Here is a 24883-nt window from a genome sequence, read left to right on the forward strand (position 1 = left end):
CAGACGGGCCAGTACATGTGCCTTCCTGAGCATGGGGACCTTGCAGGCACTGCAGGATTTCAATCCTTTACGGTACAGTGTGTTTCCAATGGTTTTCTTGCTGACTGTGGTCCTAGCTGCCTTGAGATCATTACAGACCTCCTCCCGTGTACTTCTGGGCTGATCCCTCACCCTTCTCATGATCATCCTTACCCCACGAGGCGAGATCTTGCATGGAGCTCCAGACCGAGGGCGATTGATGGTTATTTCAAATTTCTTCCATTTTATTATAATTGCACCAACAGTTTCTCCTTCTCACCAAGCTTCTTGCTGATGGTCTTGTAGCCCAGTCCAGCCTTGTGCAGGTCTACAATCTTGTCCCTGATGTCCTTTGAAAGTTATTTGGTCTTGCCCATGGTGTTGGAGTGGTTGGAAAGGAAGAGATTGATTCTGTTGACATGATATGAGTCTTTTATACTCATAACGAGCAGTGATTGGGAGTACTTTCTTAAAGTGACAGGACTAATCTGAGTGCCTCCCGGGGAAATAACCGGTCTGTGGGAGCCAGAATTTGTGTTGGTTTGTAGGGAATCAAATACTTATTTCCTTTGATCAAATGCAAATGAATTTATAACTTTATACAATGTTTTTTTTCTGGACTTTTTTTTTTGATATTCCATCTCTGTTTGTTAAAACAAAGGTACCATAAAATGTATAGACTGCTCACTTCTTTGTAATTGGTCAAACTTACAAAATCAGCAGGGGATCAAATAATTATTTCCTCCACTGTATGCCAACTTTAGTTGGCATACAGTGCCCCCCCCCCCCAATGTTGACTTAAACCCTATTGAAGCATCTGAAATGCAAGTTTCTATGATGTAAACAAATATGTATTTAAGGATTCCCTTGAGGTTTCATTTTTGTTCCAAAATATATTTGACTTAAATGAGAACAAGGCCCACACTAAGAGTGACTGGATGCGTACTGCCATCTAGTGATGGAACAGCTCACTACAACATGATAGGCCGAGTAGAGACATCTCAAGGGGCCTGACCATAATGAAAAGGTCCAATCCTGACTAAATCGATACGACTTTAACGTCACAAGCAAATGGATGGGGGTGTACAGAGCTCTGTGTCCTCGATGTATATCAGATCTATTTCAATGTCTTTGCAAATGGGCTTGAAGATCAAATTGGCAAATTAGATCATTTCATGATAGGCAGGACAGATACTTGATGATTCACAGAGGTTGTCCTGATAGAGAATGTCAGCATCCTTTTATGCATGACCGCCTCCACCAGCCCCGGCCTGCAGTGACAATCTGTGAGCGAGCACAACACGTTTGTGTCCAGTTCAAGCGAGCCCTTCCAGGCTTCGTGTTTTAAAAAATGTAGTCTAATGGATGATGCATCTAATCACAGCGATGACTTAACATGCACGCAGAACGGCGACATAAAATGACTGTCACTGCGTACCATGTTTGAAATTTACGACAGATGCTGGTTTCCTGCTCCTACTGCAGGATCTGAAGGAGCGCGTCCCCCCTCGTCTGTTGCAGCGATGCGCAGCCGTGCCGCATGAGTCACAACGGCAGAGATGGCACGGATGTAAATAGGGGGCGGGCTCAGGTAGGCCTAACCTGTACCTACTCAGCCAATAGGGGTGCCGCGTTTGGCTACCTCCTCTCCAATTCGGAGCTTTCCATTGGTCCTCCGCCTCGTCAGTGACGGTGCAGGAGCGAGACGCAGCTTCGCAATTGCACCGCGGAGCGCAGGAGAGGGCGAAAATGATTAATCTGTCAAAGCGGAATTTGTTTTCGGGATGAAGCCGCTCTGATCTGAACGAAAACCTACAGGAACAATACGATTTATGCACAGGAATATACGATCCAGCAGGTGGTGCTTGTGTGATCGTGCAGGTTCTGGCCACTCGTCTTTGCTGCCTGATCTGTGCGTCGGTTCAGCACCGGACAGCGACCGGGACCATCGGACAGTGAAAACACCGAAGACATCCTGAGGCGGGGTAGGTCCAGAACAAACAAAATGTGATATTAACTATTGTTTATTTTCAACAGACGCTATTTATGTCTGTCTGCACCCAGAAAAAAAACCTATGCTTTGCTTTGCCGTTATTATTCGTGATTTGTGTGGGATTTTATGGAGCATTGAACGCACCATTTTGCTCAGTGTTGCTTAATGGAGCTCCAATCAACAAATGCCCTTGAAACTATAGGCTTCGGTGTGTTTGTGCTTGTTCTTGTGTGTGTGTGTGTGAGTGTGCGTGCGTGCGTGCGTGTGTGTGTGTGTGTGTATGCGTGTGTGTGTGTGTGTGTGTGTGTGTGTGTGTGTGTGTGTGTGTGTGTGTGTGTGTGTGTGTGTGTGTGTGTGTGTGCGTGCGTGTGCGTGTGTGTGTGTGTGTGTGTGTGTGTGTGTGCAAGAGAGGTTATGGTGGTTGTTTGAAGCAACTACGCAATTGTCTGTCCCTGTCCGTTCATATCTCTCTTCTCTGCCCCCTCCTCCCCTCCTCTGCCTCCACAGTCGCTCCGACCCTCGCTTGGCTCGGGGCAACTCGCGGCTAGATGACTTCACTACATCAACAAGCACCGCGGTATCCTGGACTAATATAGCAGCGCCACACATCCTCCCTACACCCTCCTCTTCCTCCTCCTCCTCCTTCCTCCTCTCTTTCTCTCTCTCGATTCGTTGATCCGGAGTCCCTCCGTCTAAAGGCACCATGGGAAACCGTGGCATGGAGGACTTGATCCCGCTGGTCAACAAGCTGCAGGATGCCTTCAGCTACATCGGGCAAGCCTGCAACCTGGACCTGCCGCAGATCGCGGTGGTCGGCGGCCAGAGTGCAGGAAAGAGCTCCGTGCTGGAGAACTTTGTGGGCAGGTACAATTGACCTCCAGGAATAGTATAATCCCTCCTCTTGCTAACCTTGAAGATCACATAAGAGGCCTATGAGGCCAATCTCTCTCTGCAGAGTTCAAACCATCTCTCCCTGAAGCGTAAAGTCACTGCTGCACCTAGTGAATGCACACACCTTCAGATTTCTTCTATAACATCAGCCTAAATATTTCCAAACACACATCACTGCCTTGTGGCTACTTACAGAGGAAGGCAGGCATATTTGGGTTACAGCAGCACCTGGGGATTTTTGGCCCAATCAGCACCAACTACAGTCATACAAAGTCACTAGAAATAGCCATCTCTTTTTTTTTTTTAGTTTCCAAGCATTCTTTCACAGCCTAATATGCTTCTGACCCTCTAAAAATGACACTCATGTTCTGTTGCATAAAATGGAGATTGCAGAAACGCATCACTGCCATTTTAAACCATAATCCTTCTGTGCATGCAGCAGTGTCTGAAACACATTAATATTCATCATCTCACCCTGGATTCTGGTCAGTCATGACAAATGTTTTATGAACAGCTGCACATGAGTTTATATTTACATCAAGATAAGGACCAAGCACTTCCTTGAGAAATGCTGGACAGAACAGCTGCCTTGTAGCTACTACATTATGTGCTGTATTCTGATGCAAGAGCCTCGTTCTGCAATCAATATTACACGGTTCCTTTCAGTTTTATAGCCCTGCATTTTAAAGAGATTAAGGGCCATGAAATGTAGCGGTTATTTTTTTATTGATGCATTTATTGAGGTTTCGTTTTTGTGTCCGTGCTGGGATATGATATAAAACAAATCAAAGGTAAATGATAAATGGACTTGAGTTTGTATAGCGCTTTTCTCGTGTTCTGACTTCTCAAAGGGTCCCTACGTCATTTATTTACATTAAGGTCAATTTACTGATCATGTTTGGAAAAAGTCAGCCTGTGAAATCAGCTCTTTAATGTTTTCTGTGGCTCTGGAAGACATCCATGGGAATTGTCTTTTGGTGCTGGGTCCAATGAAGGGACTAAAATGAGAGGATCTTTAAGTTTTAGATTTTATTTTTTAAGCCTCTTTTGTCACTGCAAGTTCTTAACGGTGAGAGGCCACACTAAATTTAAAGATGTAATAGTACCACACTTTGTAATTCGATTTTTATTCTGCTACATGAAAGTTCACAATGGCTAATTTGATCTGATACCAGCATGTAAGAAGAAGAAAATTCAGGCATTATTATCTTTAACAGCTGTATGCGACTAAATACTGTGAAATTCCCTCTAAGTAAATTAAGCCAAATTTAAGAGTTGTCTAGAAGTCTCACAATGGCCGGACATTAAAAAAATGTCCAACTACGACTACTTCTTTCTAACTATTTTAAGGCAAATAACGATCACTTTTTATACGTAGGTTTGTTTTAACTATATCTTCTAATTGTTAAAGTGGTTTTACTCGTCATTACGCCCAGAGCAACAGAGTGTACATATTTAAGAAGTAGCTCGACTTGCTGTAGAAAAGTAAATACTCATTGTAAAAAATCTTTTTGATTTATTCACGAGTCAAAGATGGTTCAGATCAATGTACTCGTTGATTCCCCATCCTGCCTCCCTTGTTAACCAAAACACAGTGCAATTAGCTTTATTGCTAGCTTCATTGCTCTGTGTGGCCAAATGGTTCCTTTCTTTTGCATTTTAACAGGCATCTGTGCATGTCATGATTGATGCATTGATTTTTCCTGTTGGTGCACTCATTGAGAGTCGTGATGCTGAGTAATGATCCATCTGTCCTGAGCTGTCTCTGCACAGTGCTGAATGGACAAGAGGAGGGCTCGTCTTTTTTTTAAGCCTGTCCCTCATGAGGGAGCTCTTGGGGTCGATATGTGTTAATAAGGTTTATTGGAAAATACCTTCAGCATGTGGGTGTAAGTTTCTGTGGTATCCTCTATTGGACACACATCTACACACGTGCAGCATGAGTCAGTGTGGATCCCCTAAGGAAATGGTGAAGTCACCTGTTGTTTATCAGGTGAGATTGTTCTTTACTGTTGAAGCGCTTTAAGTTGCAGCTGCAGCAGTAAAAGCTACAGAATAGGCTTTTTTTCCCAAAATGGCTTCTTTTCCACCCGGACTGTATTTAACTGGTTTATTTCATACCAGATTAGTGACATTGAAGGAGCTACAGTTGGCATGTCATTACAGGAAGAACAATTACTAGAAATGTTCCCTTCAGGAGTGAAAAAGACAAATTTCATAATGCATCATGCCCATGCTTTAGCTCTTTGATAAATGTTTATTTTGGCTACACTTTAATGAGTTCTGTCTTTCTTCAGGGACTTCCTGCCCCGTGGATCTGGCATTGTCACCCGCAGGCCCCTGGTTCTGCAGCTTATCAGCGCCACTGCAGGTGGGAGCACACACCCACACGTTTTAGCATTTGCACATACACACATAGATGCAGCCTTTTCCTCTGTATAAATGGGACTGCTTCCCCCCCTGGCTTCCCCCCCCCCTTACACTGTCATTTTGTTTTGCTTTCATACACAAGAAAGCAGAGCCACTAATCTAGGTTATATGGTCTTCATTTTCATCCTGTCAGAATGGGCTGAATTCCTGCATTGCAAAGGGAAGAAGTTCACGGACTTCGATGAGGTTCGCCAAGAGATCGAGGCAGAGACTGACCGTATCACGGGGGCCAACAAGGGCATATCTCCCGTCCCCATTAACCTGCGGGTTTACTCCCCACATGGTGAGAGTTCATGAAGTAACTCAGCTTTTCTCTTTTTTCAATAACATGAATCAAAATAGAACATGCACGCTGTGAGTCATCATTTTCTCACTCTTTGTACTTTTTGCTGGCAGAGAGTGTTTTTAAAATCTGGGTCATCAGAACCAAAGAATATGGTTCTGCATACAAATAATCATATAAAGAGGAATTTCTATGCTGAGGAGCTAAAAGGAGGCCACTCTGTGTTTATATGACTGAATATGGTATGCTCTAAATGCTATACTGATGCTATTGGGATGACAAAGGGCTAATGACCTCTATACAGTAGATGTCTTTATTCATGTGAATGTTGACCTTTTACCACAAGAGCCTTGAAAGAATTTAGATTAAATGATAGACTTGTTAATTACGTTTTCTACCATCTGAAATCCTCAAAAAAGGATTTTGTGAATAGATTGGAATCAGTTAACCTAAGTATTAAGTATTACATTATATTTATTACTTTCTTGTTTAAAACTGTTGTACTGTAAACTGTATGTACAATACACTTCCAAGAACCTCAGAATTATATATTGATATCAAGAGATCCAGCTAGTTGGTTGAGCATTAAGACGAGTGTCTGTTAGCCTTTATGGTTGCACTACCTATTCATTGTAGCCTCTAATTTGTAAGCAAAGATATCACTAAAAGAGATCTAAACAGTATAGGACCACTAACACAGCTCTCAATGAGACACAAACTATTTTATGTTCATGTTTTTACTAAATATTCACACCAAGGCATGCAGCTAACTGTTGTTCAGCCTAGCTAACATACCTTATTGGTAACATACTGTAAAATGTAATATGTTATATGTATCTGACCCAGCACTACATACACACCATTAAATGCTGTTTGATACTGCTGTAAACTTGTAGATTTTAAATACATCAAACTAGAGAGCATTGTTTCAGTAATGTTAGCTAAAATGCCAAATGTTGTTAGCTAGGTTAGTGAAGTCAGATGTTTTCAAGCTTAACTGCAGTAAATGTCTGAAACAGACATGGGGTAGCCTAAAGTCCTGTAACATTTACACGTATATTGTAAGTTAGCTAGTTATTTTATTTTATTTAGCATTACATCATCTTACACATCTTTCACTCATAAACTTCGCTCTTAAATTCTACAATAACAAAGATTTGAATATATTTTCAAGATTAATCAGAAAGTAATGTTACTTTGAAGCTAGCCAGTTATAAAACAAGACAAGACACATGTAACCTTTATTTAACCAGGAACAACTCTTTTTCAAGAGTGTCCATACCAAGACAGGCAGCAGCACAATTTACAGAGTTTCACACAAACAAGGAAGCCAAACATACAAATAGAAAAAATACATTTTTATTAGACATTCAGACACAAATAATAAATTTAAACATCAAATGCTTGTCAAAATCATCCAAAAACACATGAGGGAGAACATCTACAGCCAGATGTGTCTGCCTCCAAATCATTAACATCCTTTTAAAATCATCCATCAAGACCGGATTATTAAATTACTGATCTTATTGCAACTCGTTCCAAGTAAAGGGAGCAGCAAACTTACACACCCTTTCCCCCAGTTCAGTTCTGACTTTTGGGACAGACAGAAAGAAAAGAGCCTTGGATCGAAGTCCCTGTACTCTTCTGATATGAAGGTCAGAAGGTAAGAAGTATCCCTAAAGTCTGCCTATGGTCAAAGATGTCAATCCAACATGTTCATACAACGAACAGTGATGAGTAAGGGATTTAAAATGAGTGATGAACCTCAGAGCTCCCTGATACACAGAGTCCAGAGCTTGTAAGCTTTGTGAGGAGGCTTATATCATGCATTACAAATTTAGTACTGCATGGGATCAGATTATTGAACTAATGATTTGCTGGATTTTTGATATACTTTGGGTGCATTTGTTGAAAAATAATTTTAAATATTTTAGACCATAATCATATTGATCATTGTATGTTTTTGTCTCTTTAAAGGGTGATTTGAAGTTAATGTGGAGAAAACAACAATTTTCCACCTTTAACTCGAAATAAAGCCACATGAAGGTGACAAAGTTATTCTTGTATCTCATCCCTGTGACTTTGCAGTGCTGAACCTGACTCTCATCGACCTGCCGGGGATCACCAAGGTGCCGGTTGGAGACCAGCCTGTGGACATCGAGCAGCAGATCAAGGAAATGATCATGCAGTTCATCACCAGAGAGAGCTGCTTGATTTTGGCTGTCACTCCAGCAAACACTGACCTGGCCAACTCTGATGCCTTGAAACTGTCCAAGGATGTGGATCCACAGGGTGAGGAAAGAGCATGGAGATGATGGAAAAGATATTTAGAGTAATATAAGCTGTAGGACAGACGAGGAATAAGGAAAGGAAGGAAAGGAAGCTCTGATAAGGTGGCCATGTGCTCAGGGAGTGTAACCTGAAGCAGATGCGGGGATGGTGCAAAGTGTCTGTCCTTGTCTGATGACTCAACTAAATGTGGACACATAATTTCCCTATATGGATCAATCAGTTATCTTATAACTTGTTAGTAATAAGGGGATAGGAGAGGGGGGGGGGGGGGGGGGGGGGGGGCATGGGGAGGACATTTAAAATAAAGAAAGGAACAAAAGGACAGAACAAGGAAATCTGACAGAGTTGGCTGGAATTCAAGAAACATAGAGAAGATGAAGATAAGGAAAAAGAGACTCCTGAAGTGGGATACTGAGCAAGGTCAAGGAAGGAGAACGGCATCAAATTATTTTAATACCCACATAGTTTGACCCTCAGACAGGAGAGGAGGACAGAGGAGAGGAGAAGAGGAGGAAATAGCTAAGAAGCAGAGTCCTCGGACGCAGTGACCTTGTGGGAGAGATGAATAATATCAGACAAGGAGAGAGAGAGAGAGGTGGAAGAATTTAAAAGGGAGCATAAAGAGGAAGGATGCTAATAGCTAAAGATGCTAAAGGAGAATTAAGATGCAGATGAACTGTAGAATTGAAGAGCTGGTTAACATAACATTAAACTAACAGGCGCTCAAAGACTGAAAAATATTCAGGGTAATCCATTTTTTAGGTTCAGGATCAGTTTTTATGTTGTTCCATTTAGACAGTGAAGATACACTGAAAGCTGTCTTTTACAATCCAGTTCTGACCTCGGGAACAACAAAGTGCCACATTTGTAGAGGCCAATATTTTGATTTATATCCTTGAAGATTAAGAGCGAGGATTCGTAGCAGAGAATTTACCCAGAATGGCTTTGTCTGATAAAATGTTTGTGTGTACTGAAAGAGGGAGATTTAAATTTATCACATTACACTTGGCATACAATAAGCAGAGGTATTCAAATTCAGCACATCAATGTAATTAAGAACAGGTAAACAGTTTGACTCAAAGAGATTCTCTTTTCAGCTGATAAGAAACGCGAGCCTTGTTTCCTATGATAAAATCATAAAAAAATACCTTCAGCTTGTTGGTAAAATAGTGGCTGTAACCCTTAGAATACAATTGATAATCAATTTGAAAACTTCAGTATTAAAAAACATAGAAACAATCTTAAATATCTTTAAAATCTCAAATTAGAATTTCTCTGTGATGGTGCTTTTGAAACTGCTTCTTGAAGGGGTAAACAACATAAATGTCATTGATGTATTAAGAAGGAGTTAAAAGCTGTTCTTGTAAACTATTAAATGCACACTGAAGATGTTGCAAAGCAGTAAATGACTGCGTCATATCAACTCTTCCTCCTTCCCAACTCTTTTTGCTGCCTTCTTTAGGTCTACGAACTATTGGAGTGATCACCAAACTGGATTTAATGGACGAGGGAACAGATGCACGAGATGTGCTGGAGAACAAGCTGCTGCCACTGCGAAGAGGTGTGTGTGTGTGTGTTTTAAACATTATTCTGCTACTCTCATTCACTATAAAATTCTCTCCCTGTGTTCATAGTCACAGTTTGTAATAACCCTGGCCTTCTACCTTCTTTCAATTCCATCCTCTGTTTATCCAGCCCCAAACTATCGCTGCCTTTCTCTCCTGGGATTGTGATTTGTTACGTGTCTCAAATGTGTGTCCCTGTTTGTTTATTCATCCTCAGGTTATATTGGAGTGGTGAATCGCAGTCAGAAGGACATAGACGGGAAGAAAGACATCAAGGCCGCCCTGGAGGCTGAGAGGAAGTTCTTCTTTTCCCACCCGTCGTACAGGCACATGGCTGACAAAATGGGCACCCCGCGCCTGCAGAGAGTGCTCAATGAGGTGATCATAGATTTTCTCCCGGAGCTTTCCGACAGAGCACTTTACATGATTAATAAGAGAGCAGCCTTTTTTTTTTTTTAACCACTTCTGTTGTACTGAACATCAGTGTGGGTGATACAAGACTGTCAGTAGGTGGAACATGCTCTCACTGTTTCTGGTTCAGCTCCTAATAATTTATGATTTCACACTTTCTGTTAGTGTACTATTGTTCTGTTTGTCTTTGAAGCAAAAGTCTTAGATTTTAAATATCTGTGCTGCTAGAGTACCCATAGTGTAATCTTCTTATTGATGCTCCTGTGTGATTGTATTTTGTTTCATTTTGCTGGCTTTGTGTCTTTAACTGTAGCAACTGACCAACCACATCCGGGACACCCTGCCAGCTTTCCGCAGTAAGCTGCAGTCCCAGCTGTTGGCTCTGGACAAGGAGGCCGAGGAATACCGGGGATACCGACCTGATGACCCGTCACGCAAAACCAAACAGCTGCTGCAGTCAGTAGTCCGTTTTTCTCACAAGAGCTTTTTACATTCCTTCTTTTTTTTTTCAGGAAAAAAAACCATGGCATTTAGATATCAGAGGTCATATGAGGTCTTGCATTTGTCATTTTTATTTGTTTCAGGATGGTGCAGCAGTTCTCTGTGGACTTTGAGAAAAGGATTGAGGGTTCAGGGGATCAGGTGGACACAGTGGAGCTGTCTGGTGGAGCAAAAATCAACCGCATCTTCCATGAGCGTTTCCCCTTTGAGCTGGTCAAGGTGATATATCAGACATGAAGAAGACAAAGCAAGAGGCTGCAGTGCATTTATTTGACTGGTTTCACACACAAATATCTCTTTTCTTAAGATTCTCTTAGATCACCTTTAACATCCTCTAATGGCAGAGTATTTTTTCTCCCTTTTTCTTGTAATTATGCTTTTTAATGTCTGTCAAGCTATCTCTGATCAGGCTGTTGCTCGTCTTTTTTAGTTTTACACTTTACCCTCTTTTTTAACTCCTCCTCTTTTCCCCCCAGATGGAGTGTGATGAGAAGGAGATGCGCCGTGAGATCAGCTATGCTATCAAGAACATCCACGGTATCAGGTAGGAATCTGTCTGACTGAAGTCAACTCATTTTTAAATCTCCCAATGTTTCAATGGACGTCACACGATTCCTCCAAATATACTGACAAGTGATGTGAGCTCTATTGTGTTACTCTTTGTTAGTATTGTACAGGTAGAAATACATGTAATAACAAGTTAATGAAATACATATGTTTGAATTTTGTGCATGGCTTGGATTGGGATTGTTGAAAAAAGGGAGAGGCATGTTATCCTTCATGTTTAGCTTTTCCAACCTTTCTTGGAGTTTTCTTTTTTTTTGTTCACTTTCAGAGAGCCATCGTACCTTAACAATGCCCACATTATAGCCTAGATTTCCTGAAAAAGAAATACCTGGAACAATATATGCCATAATGATTTTTTATATCACATCAATGTGGTTGAAATTGCAGCACTGACACGTTTATGTTCAACCACAAATTGTTTGCAGTGAAAGTCTATGGTTGCTACTTATAAAATCTGAACACAGATGAACATATATACTGTATTACCAAAGGAAAATACAAATGATTAGTTTTGTCCCCCTCCTCTTGCTGTAATTCAGGACTGGACTGTTCACCCCCGACATGGCGTTCGAGGCTATTGTGAAGAAGCAGATCATGAAGCTGAAGGGACCCTGCGTCAAGTGTGTGGACATGGTCATCCAGGAACTGATTAACGTCGTACGCCAGTGCTCCAACAAGGTAACCCATGTGAATAATGACTGTTTGGAAGTTTAAAGAGAGGATAGAGGTCATACAGAAGGATAGTCGACAGTTCATGGACAAAAGAAAGATGTATCAATTGATACATTATTAAAAGAACTGAAACAACAGGCAGAATTTTTTCTAAAGATTTTTTTCTTGGGCTTTTAACCTTTATTTAGACAGGATTGGGAAATCGGGAGAGAGAGTGGGGAATGACATGCGGGAAAGGAGCCACATGTTGGACTTGAACCGGGGTCGCCCACTTTAGCCTCCGTACATGGGGCCAGATCTAACCACTAGGCTATCTGTGCCCCACACTGTGTTGTTTTATGTAAAAAAAATATGCAAATGTTGTCCGGACAAAAATGTCTTCCAATTTATGCAAAAGGTTTGTGGGCTCTTACATTCAGCGTCTTCAAATCTTATTACAAGGTACTTAATAGGACAACAGATGCATCAGCTAGGAAAGCAGTTACATTTTGAGCCAGTCGCCCCAAGAGGACAGGTTTGAATTCTTAATATAATAAAGCCTGTAGAATATATTTTAGTCCCTTTTTTTCTTTTTTATACTTCTGTTATACTTAAAAAAATATGAAAAAATAGAAACTCTGTAAAGCAATAAAACCAAATATAATAAAACAATTGTTGTTATGTAGTTCAAATAAAGGTTATTTTTAGTTTTTCTTTATTGTTACATTTGATTTATCATGTATAATCAAAGATAATCTTTGTGTTGTGTTCTCAGCTGGAGAGCTTCCCCATGCTGCGTGAGGAAACTGAAAGAATTGTGACATCTCACATCCGAGACAGAGAGAGTCGGGCCAAAGACCAGGTGAATAGCTTACAATTTATTTATGACTGACAGTCTCACACACACACATGCATGGCAAACGCTGTTATCCAGTATAACTGAGAGATCTACTTCCATTTCTGTCTTTGTGTTGTGGAATTTAAAGATTCATTTGCATGGGTCATTGTTACTTACATTCATACACTGTTTAACACAATGTATGGGAAGACATATCTCGTCTTTATGGCTAATGTTTCAAGAAGAGCAATGCTACTATCATGTCTGGTTAGATTAGCTTAGCACTAAGACTGGAAGCAGAGGGGAACAGCGAGCCTAGCTTTTTCAAGACGTCACAAAATCCACTTATTAGTGACCTCTAAATCTCACATATTTTATATGTCATCAGTTTCATAATGACGTGTGTTGCTTTTATGCACTGACAGACACAAACTAGCTGTTCTCTGTGGCTTCCTGTCTTTATGCTAATAAGCTAACAATCCACAAACAGTTAAGCATACAAATATGACACTTGATATAAAGCTTTGAATCCAACTCTCACAAGTAAAACGAATAGAAATGCTTTCCTTAAAAACCTCCTATATTGTTTTCTTTTATGGATGAGTTCAACTCGCTTCATGTTATTGTTCTTTTTTCATTCCAGGTTCTGCTGTTGATAGACATCGAGCTCTCTTACATCAACACCAACCACGAAGACTTCATTGGCTTTGCAAAGTAAGTTGTCTGTCTGTTAGCTTCCTTTTAAAGTGATGAATTATTTATGAATGAAAATGTCAGGCCGGTTGAAAAAAAAACAAACATGTTTATAATATATTCTGTAACTCCTGTTAACCTTTTTTCTCCCCTCACCCCGTCTCTCCTGTCGTCTCTGTGTTGTTGTTTGTCTCTTGCAGTGCGCAGCAGAGGAGCAGCCAGACTAATAAGAGCCAGAGTTCAGCAACGAATCAGGTGAGCATTTGCCGCGTCTTGTCGGTCATAAACGAACACGGAGCACAAGGTCGAGGGAAGAGAGCACAGCCACACAGCATCAGGACTGCTACTGCAGAGAGAATACAGATAGAGAGATTCTTAAATGAAAGACAAACTTTCATTTCAGTAAATCTTTTGCTTTCGACACATTTGATCTTATTTACATGTGAGATTTTGTTATGATTTTATATTTTAGTCATGCATGCTGTATGATGTTTAGTTCCAGCACCAGTGTTGTACTGTGGTCTGTTTGCTTCTTTGGTTTTTATATGTTTATCTCCGTCAAAGAATCACATCGGGTTCTATTACTTTTTCCTCCATCATCACTGGTGTTTGTTGTTGAGACCTCTCCCTTTCTTTGAACCCCTTCCTGTGTCATCAAGGTGCCACTTTGCATTTCATCCCCATCCCTTAGTGAGAATCTCAGATGCCCTCTTATGGGCGACTGTTGGTGAGTATCTCTCATTATGGGTCATGGTTTGCAATGTCGTTTCTGCCTGCAGTAACACTTCTGCCCATTGTGTGGTGCTCTCTCCAGCACTGATGCGTAACAACCTGTCAGTGTCTCCCTTTCCACTCTTGACAGGCCATGAGTGTGTGTGAGCTGATTTTTTTTTTTTTGCAGGGGCTTTTTCTTTATCATAAGCTGCACTAGAAAAAAACTGACATTTTTGTAGCACCACAAGGTTTCTAAACGAGCCACATTCCTTCCTGTTGCAGGCCTCCTCTCCTCCCGCATCAGGTCTTATTGTAAGAGTTTACTATCTAACCGTTTACTCTCTAACAACACCCTCCACCTACAGTACCAAAGTCTGCAGACTACAAGGGGTTGCCATCCAGACAAACGGAAATTAAACATTTTGCAGTAAAACAATCATGCCAAAGAGTAAAATTTGCAGAATAATGAGTCCTTTCAGAACCCAAATATCTCTCGTATTTGTGTCGCTGACAGAAAGGCTTTTGTAATGGTTTGGGTAACCTCCTTAGTGAGTCTTAGGCGATGCAAGACTGACAGTAATCTAACCTAATGATCACTTGGCACTGTGCCCTCAGGCTTGTTTATGTAGGGCCTTTAGGGTTAATACACTTAACACGGCAGACACACACATGCTCTATATCGTGTGCTTGAAGCACTTAACACAATGGTTGCCTAGAACTAACACGGCTCCCTGCATGAGACTGCACTCACACACAGTCACATGCTCGGCTCTGAGTGAGTCACAGAGACACACCTAACCTGACCTTCACACACACACATTTCATCCCAGTTCAAGCATCACACATGATGTGTTGTTTATGTTGTTTCAGAGGCGGGTGAGTTCTTTTTTTTGTTTTTCAAAAGATTACAGTTGAAGAGCTCCTGTTATCTCCATGTTTTTCGGGGGGTGTAAAGGTTTTCTTTTTGTACTTTAATAACTCTTTTTATATACAGCTGCTATTTCTGACTTTCTGACCTTACCGTCCCCTCAGGTCATACGCAAAGGCTGGCTGACCATCAACAACATCAGCATCATGAAGGGAGGAGCCAAAGAGTACTGGTTCGTGCTGACTGCTGAAAGCCTCTCCTGGTTCAAGGATGATGAGGTGATTGTCAAGCAGCTTTAACCCACTGATTTTTAAATATGCTTGTTGTTATCTTAAAGCTCATTGTTTTGTTAAGCAGCCAGCACTGTTGTTGTCCAAATTAATTTCCTTTATAATTTTGGCCGGCTATTTTGTCTGAAAACAATCACTCCATTTCCTGCTCAGGCTCAGCACCAAACAGCAGACAGACAAAACGTTTTCAGCTTCAGCACAAGTATTAAGATGCTAAAACACGTTTTTCCTGAAGTCAGACAGTTTGGGAATTTTTGCACGATTTTAATTCATTCTTAAGACAATAATCCTCGGGTAATTCAGTATTCAAGTCTTCATGGTGGGTAAATAAATATTTTATTTAAAAAAAGTTGAAACACATGAAAATTATTCTTTATAAACTTGATTTTTATCTAATTGACTTCCTTTTGAATTAGCAAAAAAAGACAAATAAACCAAGGCGGATGGGTCCCATGTACCTAACAATAACTTAATGCATACTAATGTTGGATAAATAACTCAGATCTGGAAGATGTTCTTTAATTTTCTTTTATTATTTTGTCTTCAATAACACATTAGAAAGATTCACATGTCTGTTTTAGCACAAAACTCTGCATGCACAGGATGCAGTTTTTGCTCCGTCGTGTTTGGTGGGCTGATGTCTATCTGCCTGTCTGTGCCTGCTGTACAGGTTGGAGGATATTCTGCACAGCAAGTGTAGATAGGCAGACACACTGCAACTCCTTCTGCCAGTCGGCCGTTTGTTGCGGCCTTGTTGTTTGTTTATTGGGCATTGTTTAGTCTCTTTGTCAGGGTGCAGTACCAAGAGAACGACACAGACTTCTCTATAGCTTAGATTTTAGAAGTAGATTTTTACACGTTACCACTTTTATTCAGGCTGCTTAAATGTTTTTTTGAAAGTAGTTAAGCTGTGTTGAACATTTAATTAACTCTATATGTGAGAGAGAGAGTTTGTAATCCATTCGTTCTCTCCATTCATCTTTTCTTTTGTCTCCAAAGCTCCTCTTCTGCTCTCCCCACCTCTTTCCACTGGGAGTTCAGGCATTTGCTGCTTCTTTTGCAAATTTGGAACAGTCCAAATCCCTTCCAAATGTTATCGCACAGACAGAAATGTATGAAAGCACACTCAGGCCTCAGACAGCACATGGGGCCGCACAGCTCTGAGTCTACAGATTGTCATTTGATACGTCAGTGTGGTAATATGGGAAATTATAGACTCCGCTGGATCGTCTGTGTGTTTCTGTTTTTACACTCCCTGAACTTTCTATAGTCACATACATGCACACGCGGGAACACATGCACGCACACATCCTCCTGCCTCTGTTGGTGTGGTTGGCAAGTTACTTTGGAACTGCTCGCATACTTGGCAGGAAAAACGCAAGTTTTTAATCCAAACATCAGCCTGTAATGTTTAAGCAGAAAGAAACCCCTCCATAAAGTGCCCCCTCCATAAAGTGCCCCCCCCCCCCAAACCGGCTTCACTGTGCACAATATTCTGCCTGCAGCAGTGGAAACGTTGCACTTCCTCTCTTTGACTTTTCATAATTTTAGCACAGACCAGCAACACAAAATTTGTTTCTACATTTATTCTGTTTGCACCTTCTGAGAAACACTTTAACTTCCCTCTTTTTGCAGTTTTTTTTTAAAACACCACAGCAATCTATCATACACCAGCTTCCTTTGCCTAAAGTCTTCCAAGTTAATTTTGGCCACCCACTGAAAGAACTTCACTGGAGTTGTCTGACTGTATTTTCAAACTGCACTTGATTGATTGGCCCTGGTTCCTCTGGCCTGTGCTAGATGCTTTGCAGCCACAGTCGCTCCTCCCCCTCTTCTAGTGGACCACATCTTCATCAGAGCACCAGGCCAGCAGCCTGCACACTTACTCATTCATGCTATAAATTATGTGAGCACTCTATTCTCTGCGGTTTGGCTTTAAATATTATACCATTCTGGCTGAAAACTGGCTGAAACTTTTCACAGCAAAGTTGTCAAATGTGCCGTTAGTGTTGAAATGGGTGATGTATGTTTATTCCAAAAAGAAGTGAAAAGTAAGTGATGAGTGTTAGAATGCACTTAGGACAAAATACAAATGATTATCACATAGAGAGGATAAATAGATTAAAAACAAAGCAAAGGGTGAGAAGGGAGATGCAAAAAAAAAAAAAAAAATCACATCTTGGAGACTTGAAATACCAACAGAGAGACAGAGAGAGCCACACAGAAAGAAGAGCTGACAGAAGATGGTCCATGCCCAGTCTAACCAATGTGCAGACTACTGTACACCAGTATGACAATGAACAGGTAGTCTGAACACTGGGTGGACGGAGCCGGAGTTAAGAGTCAGGCCTTGTGTGCGGTTTTCTGCCCTTCCAGATGCTCGCGCCTCTTGTCGTCTGTGGCCTCCCTTCGCCCCTCTCCATTTTGGCAGCAAGGACTCCGTCTATCGGAAAAAAACCCTTTCGAAACTGCGATTTTGGCCTCCTCCGCGTTTGCCGCCTTCCCCCAGCTCTTGTTGTGCACATCTCTTGGGTTGTTTATTTGTTTTGGTTAAAAGGTCTGAGCTCTGGGTCCCCTCGCGGTCCATTTCGGTCACGCCGGCCATGAAGAGTATCCAGCCTTGACGTGGCATATTCGCTCAGACGACTGGGACAGACTGGCTGCACGTTCAGGGAGGGGATATCACAAAAAAGAGGGAAAGAGAGAAACTGGAGGGGGGGGGGGGAGAGAGAAAGAGAGGGAGTGAGAAATGGAGAGGAAGAGAGAGGAAGAGGGAGGGGACCTGTGTGACCATATATGGGCCGCAGTGACCCCTTGGGGAATACACCACAGAAGAGTCTGCAGAGTTTTCTTGTCTTCTCTTTTTCCCTCCCTCCTCATCCTCTTTAATTCTTACCTGCGACCACTGACCAACACTTTCTGCACCTTCACACCAGATGTGGGCTTTCTTCTGCAAATCTTTTGCAAATCCACTTTAGCGCTTCTTCTCCTCCACCTCTCCTCCTCCTCCTCCTCCCTTCACCCACTCCTCTCCTTAACTTCTCCCTCCTTCCCCTGCTTCTCTGTGTGCTGCTAAGCACTACCAGATGTTGAGTTTTAACGCCAGGCTGTCATTTAATCTCTCTCCCTCTCACTCTCTCTCCCTCCTTCTTCCAAAAAATCAGGCAGGAAGTGGGCCCCTCTGGAATGGAAAGAAAAAATATTGAAAAAATATAGAGGGGGAGGGATAAAAGTAAAAAAGACATTTAAGAAAGACGGAGGCGAGGATGGGGAGTAAAAATGAGGAGCCGAGTTGCCTCATATAAGCATCCGCCGCCGGCTGCCTTTGAATGTGTCCTTACCATGAGCGTCCACCTCAGAACTTTTAGGCTCACTCTCTCGTTGTTGCACGTATCTGCGTTTTCACCGCAGCCGGAGAGTTTACCCAGCTCTCTCCGACAAAAAAACGCACCGAGAAGAACGACTGTGTCTTGACCCACACTGTAATGACTTCCACATGTGTTCTCCTTCTCCCTTTTCTTTCTCTGACTCTGCCTCCCCCTTCTCCACCCTCCAACTTCCCCCTCTACCTCCCACTCTAATTTCTCCCCCATTCCTTCTCCCTCCTGTCACCCCCTTTTCTCTTAACTCACCCCCCCCCCCCCCCCCCCCTCTCTCTCCCTCTTTAAAATCCTGATTTCACCTTTCTTCTACGGCTGTTATCTTGGACAAACGTTTGTGCAAAATGAATAAAACAAAGGGAAAAACCTTTAGATTAGTCATGCCCTCATGATCCTCCTGTTGTGCTCATTCACAGGAGAAAGAGAAGAAGTACATGCTCCCTCTGGACAACCTGAAGGTCCGCGATGTGGAGAAGAGTTTCATGTCCAGCAAGCACATATTCTGTATTTTCAACACAGAGTCAAGGTCAGTCAGGAGATCTTAAAACCTATATTTGAACTTCTTTTATCCATATCTGTAAAATGAAAATAGTACATTAAAAGCAAACCACATGCAGGAGATAGAGTCAGAGAGTTCAAAGCCCTGTGTGTGCTGCAGTGGTTGAAATATGTTTTGGATTACGTGTTAAGTACAGTATGTATGCATGCATGTATGCATGATGGCAGACTGGAACAGAGTGGAACTATTTCCAACAGATCTGCAGCTGCACAGTTCATAAAGTGTGTCATTTATATAGTGTGTGGTGAAGAATCAAGTTGTCAAAAAGATACAATGAAAATATCAGACATTTTCAATTAAAATTATGAGGAAAAAAAAGAGTGAATTGAAAGCCTGGATGTTTTGATAGTAGGCTGGAATAATTTATTAGAAGAGGCCAGCAGGACTCTAACCGCTTTAAAAAATAAAATAAAACAGTAATTTTTTTTTTAAAACCAGCCATGTATCAGCCCTCAACTTGAGTTGTTGGTGTAGAATGTCCTGTAAAGTTTAATGGTACTTCAGTTTCATGATCCATTTCAGGTTTTTCTTGGCTGGAGAGAAATATAAGGTGAAAGAAGGCACATAACCTAATACTATGGATTCTTCCAGATGTCACAGTTTAGAACTTTTTTAAAGCCAAAGAGAAGTCCACATCTTTTTATATGTTAATGATTCACTGATTTAGTAGATCATTTTATAACATGTGTCTCATTAAAAGACTTCATGTTTGTATTTTCTTTACTTCAACATAAAATAGAGAATACTAGCTCTTTAATTGTACCACCAAGTATGCTTATCCTCCTGTGTCTGGATGTTTAGGAATGTGTACAAGGATAATCGCACCCTGGAGTTGGCCTGTGACTCTCAGGAAGATGTGGACAGCTGGAAGTCGTCTCTCCTGCGTGCGGGGGTCTATCCCGAGAAGACCACTACGGTCAGCAAACCCTTTCAATCTGTATCCAGTTGTTCTGTTTTTCCCTATGGTTGGCAGTTTGTCCGCTTTAATCTCTTTTCTACTTTTTATGTGACAAAAAATCTTTTATCCAGAATAAATGATGTTCTTAAATGAATCGATTACTTCCACAACCATTTAAATCTTGCAGAAGTGCAGTGATTTCTCAGACACTTCACTCGATGTTTTTGAACCTTGGCCCCTCTTTTTTCATCGTCTTTCTTTACCTTTAAAATAAAGTATTCCTACTTCCTCCCCCTACAGGTTGAGAGTGAGACCACGACCACCTCGGATAACTTCTCAATGGACCCTCAGCTGGAGCGTAAAGTGGAAACCATCCGAAACCTGGTGGACTCCTACATGGCTATCGTGAACAAGTGCACCCGGGATCTCATCCCCAAGACCATCATGCATCTAATGATCATCAATGTAAGATAACATTTCTCTGACGTGTGTTTGTCTGAGTATATTTTGTTATTGTAAACAGATAAACATTGATAAATAACAACATAATAACCCTTTAGTGAGAATTTCAGAAGACCTTCTTTAAAATGTATTTTTCACTTTTCTAAATCCTCCTCCTGCACTTCCTGCTCCTGCCACTAGGTGAAGGACTTCATAAACGCTGAGTTGCTGGCTCAGCTGTACTCTACAGGCGACCAAAACACTCTAATGGACGAGTCCCAGGAGCAGGCCCAGAGAAGGGACGAGGTGCTGAGGACCCACCAGGCCCTGAAGGAGGCTCTTAGCATCATCGGCGATATCTCCACCTCCACCATCACCACTCCCATGCCTCCACCTGTTGACACCTCTTGGATGGGACCCGGGGGGAATCGCAGGTAAAGTAGCTGGAATGAAACTGACCATGTACATGCATACTGTAGCCAAATTAAAAAAGCACTTTAGTAAGCTGTGCTAATTTTTTTTATAACATTATTCAATTTTGTTTCATTTTATTTCTCCAGGTCTCCTCCACCTAGCCCCACTGCCCCCAGGAGGATGTCTTCAGGACAGCGTCCAGGTCCTCGAGGGGCCCCTCCACCACCGAACCGTCCAGGACCTCTGGGGCCCTTCAATAACAGTGCTGACAGTCCTCAGGCCCCCAGCCGCCCAAACAGGGCTCCTCCCAGCATCCCCAGGTAAATACCTGTTCCACATGACTCACCTGTTGGGTTTATTAGGTATTAAATATGTCATCCTATTATGTGGAATTGATAATGAAATATTCATTAAGACTGAAGAACATAGAAAAGTCTGAAACGATATTCCGTTATTTTTTAACGACACTGTTTGGAATGAAATCTCAGTTCTTCTCGCTAGTTGTTAGTTAACTTTCCATGAGGTCAAGGGTTGATACTTCTGCAGCCTCCGCCATCAAATGTACCACAATTTAAGAAGTTAGCAAGCTAACAACAGATGATCAGGAGTGCTTGATATCAAAATATCATCACTGATTCCCCTTATGTTGTGAAAACTTTGGAATGTGTTGAGCTTAAAATGGGAAAAAACATAGTTGTGTTTTGTAAGATGGCACAAGTTAGACTCAAAATGAATCACATTGTTTGCTCATCAGAAGACACAATCGTCCTCTGCAAGTGGCACATGGGAATGTTTTGCACTGACATTTAGTTTACATATTTAGTGTAAAGACATGTACATTTAATGCCCAGTCTTGTTTAATCTTTAACAATAATGATATCACACGTTTTTTGCGAACACTTCAAGGTGAAAATCACAACATAAAAAAGGGTTTCTACAATTGTGTTAAGATTGAAACTAATCTCCCCTTTTCCTTGTCTTTTCTCTTTCTATCTTTTTACAATCTGTCACCTCTACCCAAGCCGGCGACCCCCACCATCTCCAACAAGACAAGCCCCACCTTAAACATCTTAAAGGGGGTTCCTCCATACTCTTATCTCCCTCACTCCCCCTCCCCCTCTCCTCCCCCTCTCTCTTAGCCATGGTTCTGCAGTCCTGGTCTCTCATTTAGTGCAGACGCTGAAGTCTTTGAACCCAAATTTCCTGCCAGGTGACGATGTCCATATATCTATGTACAGTATGGTACTTGTCTTGTGGTGTATGTGTACGTGCGCTTGTTGCTCGCCTGTGGTTCAGGTTTGCTTAGCAGATCCACTACCCCAGTATCTGTCCCTGGAGCCCCAAAAACCTCCACCCCAGACACACACACAAGTACACACACAAAAACCCCTCACCAAGTCATCCAACGCCCCCCTCTTGCTGCTTCTACATGAAAATATGCCGAGCAGTCGTACTGCCCTACTCATTCCAAAACGCAGCATGGTACATAAGCTGCTTTTATTGCATGGGAGTGTGCGTATGTAGAGTGTGTGTGCGTGTGTTTTGTGCGTTTGTATATGGGGACAGGACTTCGTTGCCTATATGTAGGCTGAGTTTATTTAGTATGGTATTAATTCATTGTATAATGGCCCCAAATTAAATGTTTATTATCAGCTTAATGTTCTCTTAGGAACAGGAGTTTTATCTAGTATGTGTGTTAACGTGCGTGGGAGTAACTCTGTGTATGTGTGTGTGTAAGAGTGTGTGTGAGGACACGTGTGCATGTGCCGTTTGTCTGCACGTTCGTTGGAGTTTCAGTTGTGTTTGTTTTCATGGTCAAAGCTGTTAAAGGTGAATCATAAAGCCCATGAGGATACATTTAATGTGGGACTTTTGTTCGTTGTTACTGTGTTGTTGTAGCAGCCGTACACACACGTGGCAGGGACGAGGAGCACCTTCAGTATTGTTATCTCTATGGAAACAGCATCAATAATACAATCAACCTCGTCATAGTTGTCCACCTGTGCTATATCAACGGTCAAGTTATGACCCTCACCGCCATGAGCTCTGGTTCAGACGCTGACTGCTGAGATGGAAGATGCCACTTAAAAATAATTATGTTTCCATTTAGATTTTTCTCAGGTTTGAAGCTCCATGCACATCACAACCTACCTGTCTGTTTCCCTTTTGAGTTTCTCTTCTCTCACTGTTAAAACCAGTCAGTCAGCATCTGCGCCCGAGCTTAAGGTGCTGTCTTCAACGTACAAGTGCTTCTCTGTCTGTTTGTTATCGTGTATGTGAGCCTAAACTTTGTTCTGATGTATATAGTCAATGATAAGGAGATACTGTACCTGTGGACTCAAAAGACCTCATCAAGGATCCTATCGCTTTAATCGTTCTCTGTGTCTCTATTCACTAAATGCTCTCTTCTATTGAATTTAGACTGCCTTACCGGCATGAATTACAACTCTGTATTGCCAAAGCTAAATGTAGAAAGAGAATCCGAAAGTCTAAGAAAAAAAACAAACAGAAAAACTTGCTGTGGGTCAACACAAATTGTTCCAGCTGTGGTGAGACGGCATTGTTTAGCAGAGGGCATAATGTTAAACAGGGGAATTACATCAGTTGTTATTTTCTGTGTCTCTGTATCGCTACTCAATAAACGTATTCCTCATAATGTCTCACTTTGTCAACAGAGTCTTTACTGTTGAGCCATGGGTTTATAGGACGGTACAAACATTAGATTTATGAAGAACTCTTACTGACACACTCCTTCAAAAATAAAATGGTATGGCTGGCCTTAATTATTAATATACCAGAAAATGTTTTATCCTGGTAGGCAAACCATCTGCAAGGTCCATGAGACAAGAACTTTAACTTTACATTTGGTAAAAGCCTATTGCAGGAAGACTTCTTCACAAATGTATAAAACACCTGCATAAATGGTATTATTACCACTTTTAATAGCTACACACCTCTTGGACATCACAAACTTAAATCCAAGTACCATGAGCAAGTCTCTGCACTTCATTTAATAATATTTTTATTCAGTATGACATTTTTTTTTAGCCAACGAATAATAATAATTTCATCTGTCAAGGGATCATGTACATAATTAAACTTAATGTTGCCATTTATTGTGATTTTACCAATTATCTTGAAGCTTGTTGACATCTGCAGCCCCTTGGCAGGTCACTCAAATGGTCCTTTGTTTTCACCACTTTGAGGTGACAGACAACATGCAGACATGAAAACTAATTTAAAAGCATAATTTTCCGTGAATGTAAAACTGACCAGCAGAGGTTTGACTCAAAGAAAATGGTTACATAAGCAGTTTCATCTTCAAAGGTATGTATTATTTATTGTGGTTTCTTGATCGTACATAGTAATTTTTTAGCACGCTTAGCACAAAATATGTTTGATTATGTTAAGTATCTTGTTAAAATGTATTTGTTGAAAAGTTTGAATTAGGTAAAACGTGTAGTTATATAAAGTGACTGATATTCCTCTGTGATAAATGGTAAAAGGCGTCATTAGTTTATAAGATGTCTGCTCTTTTTTACTGAAGAAAAATGTCTACTCAGTTAGCTGGACTACTTAGGAAGCTGCATGTTCAAAAACTTCTTACAAGGTTATGAATAAGTACTTATATTGACACTACTAAAGCCAGTATGCTTCATATACCATTTGTTCTCTGGTACTATGATAGCATTTTATAAAGTGGGAATCAAACCCTTGACAGTGGACTCTTTTTTTAAAAGCCTTTTTTTTCACCAAAATCAATCAATGCAACGCAGTGATGTGAACAGCTCTATGCTTAATCATGATTATTAACCCCTTTCTTTTGTTATATGAGTAATTACTGAAGTATCAGAGCGACTTCTCACTCAGCCACATGATGGCAGCAGAGGCAGTCTTTTGCATAACTTAGAACAAATGACGCAGTCATTTTGCTATCAAGGCTTTTTTTTTGGAACACATGCACAGATTTAATCAGAAAAATAGGAATCGATCATTTATCACACGGGGCATGTAAAATAATCTCAGTGTTCTGAATGCGTCCAATTTAACTGATCGCATACCCTGTGGTTTTAGCAAAAGAAGTGCTAATGGATGCTCATTCAGAAGTTGCTCTCTTGTATTAAGTCCTGTATAGTTGTTATGAACTGTATTTCTTCTTTTTCCCGAGCAAAGTTTGCTTTAAATC

The 24883-nt window shown here is 41.3% G+C and overlaps 1 protein-coding gene across 1 annotated transcript; it reads left to right on the forward strand.

The window, feature by feature from the left end:
- Positions 1-1699: 1699 nt before the first annotated feature.
- Positions 1700-23357, forward strand: dnm3b (dynamin 3b). The gene is made up of 21 exons (XM_061044276.1): positions 1700-2003; positions 2519-2875; positions 5200-5273; positions 5466-5615; positions 7704-7907; positions 9370-9468; positions 9690-9850; positions 10197-10339; positions 10468-10603; positions 10861-10928; positions 11491-11629; positions 12378-12464; positions 13084-13154; positions 13334-13388; positions 14880-14993; positions 18802-18911; positions 19746-19860; positions 20143-20307; positions 20485-20717; positions 20844-21017; positions 21720-23357. The coding sequence occupies exons 2-21, from the start codon at positions 2715-2717 to the stop codon at positions 21760-21762; spliced, it is 2502 nt and encodes an 833-aa protein (XP_060900259.1). The 5' UTR covers positions 1700-2003; positions 2519-2714; the 3' UTR covers positions 21763-23357.
- Positions 23358-24883: the final 1526 nt, after the last annotated feature.

The sequence above is a fragment of the Labrus mixtus genome, chromosome 8 (assembly GCF_963584025.1).
Source record: "Labrus mixtus chromosome 8, fLabMix1.1, whole genome shotgun sequence".
Taxonomy (NCBI): Eukaryota; Metazoa; Chordata; class Actinopteri; order Labriformes; family Labridae; genus Labrus; species Labrus mixtus.

Excerpts from the sequence above, each read along its gene's own strand:
- dnm3b (XM_061044276.1), top strand. The coding sequence starts at position 2,715 with ATGGGAAACCGTGGCATGGAGGACTTGATCCCGCTGGTCAACAAGCTG. Across the intron at positions 2,876-5,199 it reads CTGGAGAACTTTGTGGGCAG|GGACTTCCTGCCCCGTGGAT; the intron begins GTACAATTGACC and ends GTCTTTCTTCAG. Across the intron at positions 5,274-5,465 it reads GCTTATCAGCGCCACTGCAG|AATGGGCTGAATTCCTGCAT; the intron begins GTGGGAGCACAC and ends TCATCCTGTCAG.